An 8,823-nucleotide genomic window follows, 5' to 3' on the forward strand; every position below is an offset into this window, starting at 1 on the left:
ATTCGCGTTGATCTCCAGAGGTGTTTGGATGCCATAGGAATTGTTTCCCTTGTTTAGCCAGCCTTGGCTCCCAGTGTGACACAGGATGAATGCAGGCAAGACTTAGGACACCTGATACCTCAAAGAGACTCGGAGAAAGAAACAGAGACCTCCTCAAGCCCGAGGAAGAACGCACTGGGGAGCTTGCAGCCTCCTCTCTCTCTTTCTCACCCACTCCCCTTCTGCATAGGGCCCTAGCAGTAGAAGAAGGGAGGGCAGGAGGAAACCTCGACATGCCCGCTTCATCCTGGAGGCCTTTGCAAGGTGAGTGAACCCAGAAGAAAGAGAATAGCAAAGGACCTGGCCAAGCCCCCTTTGGCAGTAGAGAGGGTACTGGTGGGGTTACGGATGGAATATTTACCACGCACCCCTTTGAAAACCAGCCCTTTCGTCACTCTGCAAGGTACATAAATTGCAGCTGGTTCAGGGTGTTCAACAAAGGGTCGTTCTTTTCTGATGCCTGGCAGAGGCATCCCTAACCCTAAAGGATGGGCAGGGCGGGTGGGGAGCGAAGAAGGCAGGCAGGAGCTGGACCCTCTCCTGGAGGCCTCCTGATCCTAACCATGAGAATGGTGAAGTTTGGCTCTTGGGTGTCAGGTCAAGTATTTTGGGAAGGAACACTGGGATCATCTCCTGAATACCACTCTCTCCAAACCTGTTAATCTCCCCTTTTCATACACACATCCACACCAAACAAACAAACAAACAAACAAACAAATAAATAAATAAATAAAACAAACCCAAAACACCTTTCTAGGTGCATCTGAGAAAGAAGCTGCATGTGGTGGAAAGAAATTTGGAAAGACTTTAGGAGTAGTGGGGAAGTAACGGACCACTGGGGTGAGGAGGGAAAGAGAAACCCCAGTGGAGACTTGCTGCAGGGCCAGATCAGGAGAGGACGCTTGGACCGGTCCAGGATTCCTCCGGAGACCCAGGAATGGCAGGGGGGCAATTCCTCAGGCCAAAGCACAAACAAGCACCTCATTCGTCTATCAAAAGGACGACTGGGGCTACCGGGAGGGGTTTTAAGGGAGGTACCGGAGAGGGACGCGATAAATGCAAAGAGGACCATCTATTCATGGCTGCGAGTTCACCCAATGCACGGAGCAAGAAAGGCGAGGCTTGCATAATTCAGGATGTGGCAGAAACTCCCCCAGCTGTGCACATGGCATGGATGGCACTGCCCAGTTTGTAAGTAACCTGGTTGTGCTGTGTGAGCTCACCATATTGCGATTAGGATCCAAAGAGTAACATGAGCTGACTTGGCAAGTGATTGTGTGAAACCAGCCACTGCCGTGTTCAACAAAATGCCAGCTTTTTTTCTTGCCCAGGAGCTCTTCTTGCAGCCCTTAAGGCAAGGAGGAAACAGCCCCCCCCCCAGCAGTAAGGATCTCCCCCACCCTGTGCAAAAGGAGATTGCCAGTCTGGGTAGCAGTAGCTCCCTCCGCCTTTCTGCACCTTGGAAAGGGTGACTGGCGCACAGGTGGCATGCAGGGATTCCCCTTGAGTGGCAGTAGAGGCGAGAGAGTTGGGGGGGGCTTGGCAAAGAGGAAGCAGATCTCGTGCCCCTGAAGTTTTCTGCCACCTCAAGGAGGGCTGAGGAGCACGTCAACCCTGCTGGGGGAAAGGGCCCTACGTCTTCGCCTCTCCTGGCATCCTACCAAACCCCTGAGCTGGGAAAACTGACAGCTGCACACGAAGCCCTGGGAGGACCATGCTGTCCCCGCCGATGCCCTGAGAAGCCCACCGGCCTGGGTTTCCAAGCCTTGCAACAGTGGCTCAGGAGAGATCTCCCGCCTCAAGGCCAACTCCGGCCACCATTTCCAGGGGCCACCGAGAGATTTCTCCCCCTTGACATGGTCCTATTCCTCCCCCCCACCCCCCATTCCCATCCCGGTCAGGTTGGATGGATGACCCCTCCGGAGTCTCCCTTCCTCGAGAGGGGAAGAGAATCTTTTTCTCCCTGTCTGTGTTCCTACCAGGCACTAAGCAGACCGCGTGGCTGCATCTCCTCCGTGTGCAACGCTCGGCTAGTTCAATCTTGGGTTTGGGATCTTGCGCTGCAGCGGTGACCCAGCCCACTGGCTAGATTTTGGCTCCAGCTGTTGTGCAAACCCAGAAGTGGACCCAGTCTGGCAACCTGCCTCAAGTGTGCTGGGTAAACAAAGGCTTGTGAGTCATCAAGTACAGCTCGTAGCTCTGTGCCCTGCCAAAGGCTATAAAACCTGGCACATTGCTTCTCTGCTAAAACCCTCCCTATGCTGGGGCCAGAATTCTCCTCCTCATGGCTGCAGGGTAGACTTGCACTGCGACTGGGATCATGTCCCAGTGATGCCCAAGATAGCATCTGCCCTTTCAATCAGCTGCCCACAGTTCTCTGGATCTTTTCCCTGCCTCACATTCTTGATCTGGCAATTTGGGGTGAATGCAGCCAGTGGAAGGAATGCAGCCGTTGGTTCCCAGCTTCCTCCATCACCAACAGCCCCCATTCTGCATCTTTGCACAGGGTTGCAAGTGGGCAAATGACAGGTCATGCCCTCTGCATTGCTTGAGTTTCTACGTCAAACGGCTTTTAGGGAGCATTACCTGGAGATGCATGGAGGACCAAGCAGGGGGGTGGGTAACTCTTGGTCCAGCCCTGGAGGGCTTCCTAGTCCTGAAGATAGTTCCATCTTTCCTATGGGGATGGGCCAAGGGTAAGGATGCCAGCTTTCTTGTGCCTTGGCCTATTCTCCAGGAATAGCAGGTAAGACTGTTGACATTTTCTCAAATGGCCTTGGAATATTTTTCATTCAGGCTGCAAACCTGCAGGTGGGGTTTCCTCAGAAGCTCCAGGTTGCTCTGAGGACTGGAGCTGACCCTACGATCTGGGCTCTTGCAGAGGAAGACACATGGAAGCTTACCTGGTTTTCTGGCTAAAAGGGTTACAGAAAGGTGGCTTGTATCACCACCTTGGAACCCAAGTTAGAAGATTACTGGAGGGATTGACTTGTTGCATGTTCTTCTAAAGCGGTGGAAAAGGGTGTTTCCACTGAGATTTTCAGGCTGTAGGACTGTCTAAATGGGAGCAATTAATCCATTCATTTTCTTTGTTTATTCTTTGTATCACCTTCTAATAGTCTGTGTCATTTTTTTCAGCTCTTTGCACATATTGTCTGTTTACTGTTTTGCTTCCGGAAGAAAAACCAGTTAAAGCCAGACAACTAACTGTTATTTAAAATAGGTGTAGGATATGCTTCCATATTTTGGAACTGCAAATTGTCACACACCCCTGCCAATGGAAGGCTTCCTGATCGTGGAGGGACTTACCCACCAAGGGACAGACCTACAGGCATGGCCGTAATCAACTGCCACCCCACTGAATGGCAGCCATAACATTCCCCAGAAGCATCTATCCTCCCCCATAATGGTTAGTCATGCATATCACTGTTTGATGATTCCAGATGGCCTTTGAGAATTCCAGTGGTTCATTCTTGCTTATGGAGCTTCCTCTTAATGCTGTGATTTTACCTCAAAGACCATCCCACACAGTTGCTTGTCCTTGCTCTTCCATCGCAGTTCAACCAGCAACAAAGCCACCCAGAGGTGATCATGTATCTTGATGCTCAACAAGTGGAGATGCTGCTTTCTCCTGAGTAATCCGAGGGAGCCATTTCACATTCATCCCCAACCCCAAAGCCTGTCAACAGGCAATCCCCAAGTAACTGAATCAATGCGCCTGGAGGTGCCCTGGCTTCCTTGTGCAATTGCTTTGGAAAGGGGTATTTTTCTGTAATTCCACATTTCCATTTCCACCTCCTAAATTCTGCTGCTTTCCGGTCTTCTCCTTGCAGCCAGCCTTGATGGAACACACGGAAGGTGGCAATCGGACCGCGCAGGTGACTGAATTCTTGTTCCTGGGCTTTTCCGGCATCCCCAAAGGCCACCCCTTCCTCTTTCTGCTCTTTCTGGCCATCTACCTGATCACCTTGGTGGGCAACTCCGTGATACTCATTTTGATCCAGCTGGATTCACGCCTCCACAGTCCTATGTACTATTTCCTCAGCCATTTGTCCTGCTTAGACATTTGCTATTCCTCAGTCACCCTCCCCACCATCCTGGTGAACTTCTTGCGCCAGCAGCCCATCATTTCCTATAACGACTGCATGGCCCAGATGTTCTTTCTGATGACATTTGCAGGAACTGAATGTGCACTGCTGGCTGTGATGGCCTACGACCGCTATGCTGCCATTTGCGAACCTTTGCGCTATTCTCAACTCATGAGTAGGAGGGTGCGAGTCCCTCTGGCTATGGCTTCGTGGCTCTGGGGCCTTCTCGACTCAGCCATTCACACTGCATTAGCCACCGATTTGGCCTTCTGTGGAGCCAACCAGATCCATCACATCTTCTGCGATGTCCCTCCACTCTTGAAAATTGCTTGCAGTGACACATATGTTAATGAGGTAGCTCTTCACACAGCAAGTATCTTTGGGGGTCTGTGTACTTTTGTCGTTGTTATCATTTCATATATCTACATCATATCTACAATTCTGAAAATCCACTCTAACACTGGAAGGAGAAAGACCTTCTCCACATGTGCTGCCCACTTGATTACGGTCATCCTCTACTTTGGAATGATCAACTTGAATTACAACCGTCCCAGTGCGGGCTACTCCTTGGAGATTGACACCCTGATCTCCACCCTCTATTGTATCATCACCCCCATGCTGAATCCCCTGATCTACAGCCTCCGCAACAAGGAGGTCAAAGGGGCCCTACGAAAGCTCCTGAACGGTTAGAAGGATGATGCATCTCCTGGAAGGCAGGGATGGAAAACCTGGATCTCCTTCCTACTTTTGCTGGATGTCCTTGTCTGTTGATGGGCAATACATTTTTCCAGGCTGAGGGGCTGGGTAGCTGCAAATTTCAATATGGTTCATTGCCCCCTGGTGTTTGACTTTGTGTCACAGGTTGTTTTTTGAACCACAGTTTGACCCAGACCCAATAAAGACCCCAAGTATTGGAAACCTAGACAGTTGTTTTTGTTTTTTTGTATCTCCCTTCAATGGTTGGCAGAGACTTTTGTTTTACAGAAGGAAAACTTACAAAAGAACAAACGAAGCCAGTGCATTGGTTGAGTTGGTACTGATGGATGTTTTCCCCCGGCTGCTGTTTTATGTGTGCTGGTTTTTGTTTTTTCTGTTTTCTGTTTTTATATTTTCAACATTGTTAGCCCCCCAGAGTCATTAATTTGAGATGGGCAGCCATATAAACTGCACAAATAAATAAACAAATGCCTTCAACTAGTCCAGAAATTAACACTAAAACAATTTTCTATTTTGCTACTTTGTATAAGCTCTTTATCTCTACTATAGTCTTTAAAGTTCAGTTTCACCATATTTTCACACCTTTCTATTCTGTATCTGCAATAGATTTGTTTATGGCTGGCCTCCCTATTTCTGCAGTCTCAATCCCTGTATCTTCAGCAAAGGATCGTTACCTTGTCGTGGTGCTGGAGCTTGAGCACCTCAATGATGCCATGAGCTAAACCGTGAAGGGCCACCCAAGACGGGAAGGTCATGACAGAGAGGTCAGACTAAATGCGATCCCTGGGGAAGGTAATGGCAACCCACCTCAGTATTCTTGCCGTGAAAACTAAATGGATCAGTACAACCAGAGATATGTCGGTATACCATCGGAAGATGAGACCCCCAGGTCGGAAGATGGTCAAAATGCTACTGGGGAGGAACAGAGGATGAGCTCAACTAGCCCCAGACGTGATGACGCAGCTAGCTCAAAGCCGAAAGGACGGCTAGCGGCCGACGGTGCTGGTGGTGAACGGCGAATCCGATGTTCTAAGGATCAACACACCATTGGAACCTGGAATGTAAGATCTATGAGCCAGGGCAAATTGGATGTGGTTATTGGTGAGATGTCAAGATTAAAGATAGACATTCTGGGCGTCAGTGAACTGAAATGGACTGGAATGGGCCACTTCACATCAAATGACCACCAGATCTACTACTGTGGACAAGAGGACCACAGAAGAAATGGAGTAGCCTTCATAATTAATAGTCAAGTGGCTAAAGCAGTGCTTGGATACAACCCAAAAAACGACAGAATGATCTCAATTCGAATTCAGGGCAAGCCATCTAACATCACAGTGATCCAAATATACGCCCCAACCACAAATGCTGAAGAAGCTGAAGTAGAGCAGTTCTATGAGGATCTGCAGCACCGACTGGACAACACGCCTAAAAGAGATGTTCTTTTCATCACGGGAGACTGGAATGCTAAGGTGGGCAGTCAAATGACACCTGGAATTACAGGTAAGTATGGCCTGGGAGAACAAAACGAAGCAGGACATAGGCTGATAGAATTTTGCCAAGACAATTCACTCTGCATAACAAACACTCTCTTCCAACAACCTAAGAGACGGCTTTATACATGGACTTCCCCAGATGGACAATACCGAAATCAGATTGATTACATCCTTTGCAGCCAAAGGTGGCAGACATCTGTACAGTCGGTAAAAACAAGGCCTGGAGCTGACTGTAGTTCAGATCACGAACTTCTTCTTGCACAATTTAGGATCAGACTAAAGAGATTAGGGAAGACCCACAGATCAGCTAGATATGAGCTCACTAATATTCCTAAGGAATATGCAGTGGAGGTGAAGAATAGATTTAAGGGACTGGACTTAGTAGATAGGGTCCCGGAAGAACTCTGGACAGAGGTTGGCAGCATTGTTCAGGAGGCGGCAACAAAATACATCCCAAAGAAAGAGAAAACCAAGAAGGCAAAATGGCTGTCTGCTGAGACACTAGAAGTAGCCCAAGAAAGAAGGAAAGCAAAAGGCAACAGTGACAGGGGGAGATATGCCCAATTAAATGCAAAATTCCAGAGGTTAGCCAGAAGAGATAAGGAATTATTTTTAAACAAGCAATGCACGGAAGTGGAAGAAGACAATAGAATAGGAAGGACAAGAGACCTCTTCCAGAAAATTAGAAACATTGGAGGTAAATTCCAGGCCAAAATGGGTATGATCAAAAACAAAGATGGCAAGGACCTAACAGAAGAAGAAGAGATCAAGAAAAGGTGGCAAGAATATACAGAAGACCTGTCTAGGAAGGATAACAATATCGGGGATAGCTTTGACGGTGTGGTCAGTGAGCTAGAGCCAGACATCCTGAAGAGTGAGGTTGAATGGGCCTTGAGAAGCATTGCTAATAACAAGGCAGTAGGAGACGATGGCATCCCAGCTGAACTGTTCAAAATCTTGCAAGATGATGCTGTCAAGGTAATGCATGCTATATGCCAGCAAATTTGGAAAACACAAGAATGGCCATCAGATTGGAAAATATCAACTTATATCCCCATACCAAAAAAGGGAAACACTAAAGACTGTTCAAACTATCGAACAGTGGCACTCATTTCACATGCCAGTAAGGTAATGCTCAAGATCCTGCAAGGTAGACTTCAGCAGTTCATGGAGCGAGAATTGCCAGATGTACAAGCTGGGTTTAGAAAAGGCAGAGGAACTAGGGACCAAATTGCCAATATCCGCTGGATAATGGAAAAAGCCAGGGAGTTTCAGAAAAACATCTATTTCTGTTTTATTGACTATTCTAAAGCCTTTGACTGTGTGGACCATAACAAATTGTGGCAAGTTCTTAGTGGTATGGGGATACCAAGTCATCTTGTCTGCCTCCTGAGGAATCTGTATAATGACCAAGTAGCAACAGTAAGGACAGACCACGGAACAACGGACTGGTTTAAGATTGGGAAAGGAGTACGGCAGGGCTGTATACTCTCACCCTACCTATTCAACGTCTATGCAGAACACATCATGCGACAAGCTGGGCTTGAGGAATCCAAGGCTGGAGTTAAAATTGCTGGAAGAAACATTAACAATCTCAGATATGCAGATGATACCACTTGGATGGCTGAAAGTGAAGAGGAACTGAGGAGCCTTATGATGAAGGTGAAAGAAGAAAGTGCAAAAGCTGGCTTGCAGCTAAACCTCAAAAAAACCAAGATTATGGCAACCAGCTTGATTGATAACTGGCAAATAGAGGGAGAAAACGTAGAGGCAGTGAAGGACTTTGTATTCCTAGGTGCAAAGATTACTGCAGATGCTGACTGCAGTCAGGAAATCAGAAGACGCTTAATCCTTGGGAGAAGAGCAATGACCAATCTCGATAAAATAGTTAAGAGCAGAGACATCACACTGACAACAAAGGCCCGCATAGTTAAAGCAATGGTGTTCCCCGTAGTAACCTATGGCTGCGAGAGCTGGACCATAAGGAAGGCTGAGCGAAGGAAGATCGATGCTTTTGAACTGTGGTGTTGGAGGAAAATTCTGAGAGTGCCTTGGACTGCAGGAAGATCCAACCAGTCCATCCTCCAGGAAATAAAGCCAGACTGCTCACTTGAGGGAACGATATTAAAGGCAAAACTGAAGTACTTTGGCCACATAATGAGAAGACAGGACAGCCTGGAGAAGATGCTGATGCTGGGGAGAGTGGAGGGCAAAAGGAAGAGGGGCCGACCAAGGGCAAGGTGGATGGATGATATTCTAGAGGTGACGGACTCGTCCCTGGGGGAGTTGGGGGTGTTGACGACCGACAGGAAGCTCTGGCGTGGGCTGGTCCATGAAGTCATGAAGAGTCGGAAGCGACTAAACGAATAAACAACAACAACAATCCCTGTATAACTTGACGGTCACTCTCCGTAGAGCTATACTCCTTTTCCCACAGAGCATGGTCTGAGTTTTATCTTTTTTAGTCTCTGCTTTCGATTTCT

The 8,823-nt window shown here is 48.0% G+C and overlaps 1 protein-coding gene across 1 annotated transcript; it reads left to right on the plus strand.

The window, feature by feature from the left end:
- Positions 1-3,881: 3,881 nt before the first annotated feature.
- LOC134501170 (olfactory receptor 5T17-like) lies at positions 3,882-4,817 on the plus strand. Its single transcript, XM_063308777.1, has one exon. It carries the CDS (start codon positions 3,882-3,884, stop codon positions 4,815-4,817), a length of 936 nt encoding a protein of 311 aa, XP_063164847.1.
- The last annotated feature ends 4,006 nt before the right edge of the window (positions 4,818-8,823 follow it).

The sequence above is a fragment of the Candoia aspera genome, chromosome 7 (genome assembly GCF_035149785.1).
Source record: "Candoia aspera isolate rCanAsp1 chromosome 7, rCanAsp1.hap2, whole genome shotgun sequence".
In the NCBI taxonomy this organism is placed as follows: Eukaryota; Metazoa; Chordata; class Lepidosauria; order Squamata; family Boidae; genus Candoia; species Candoia aspera.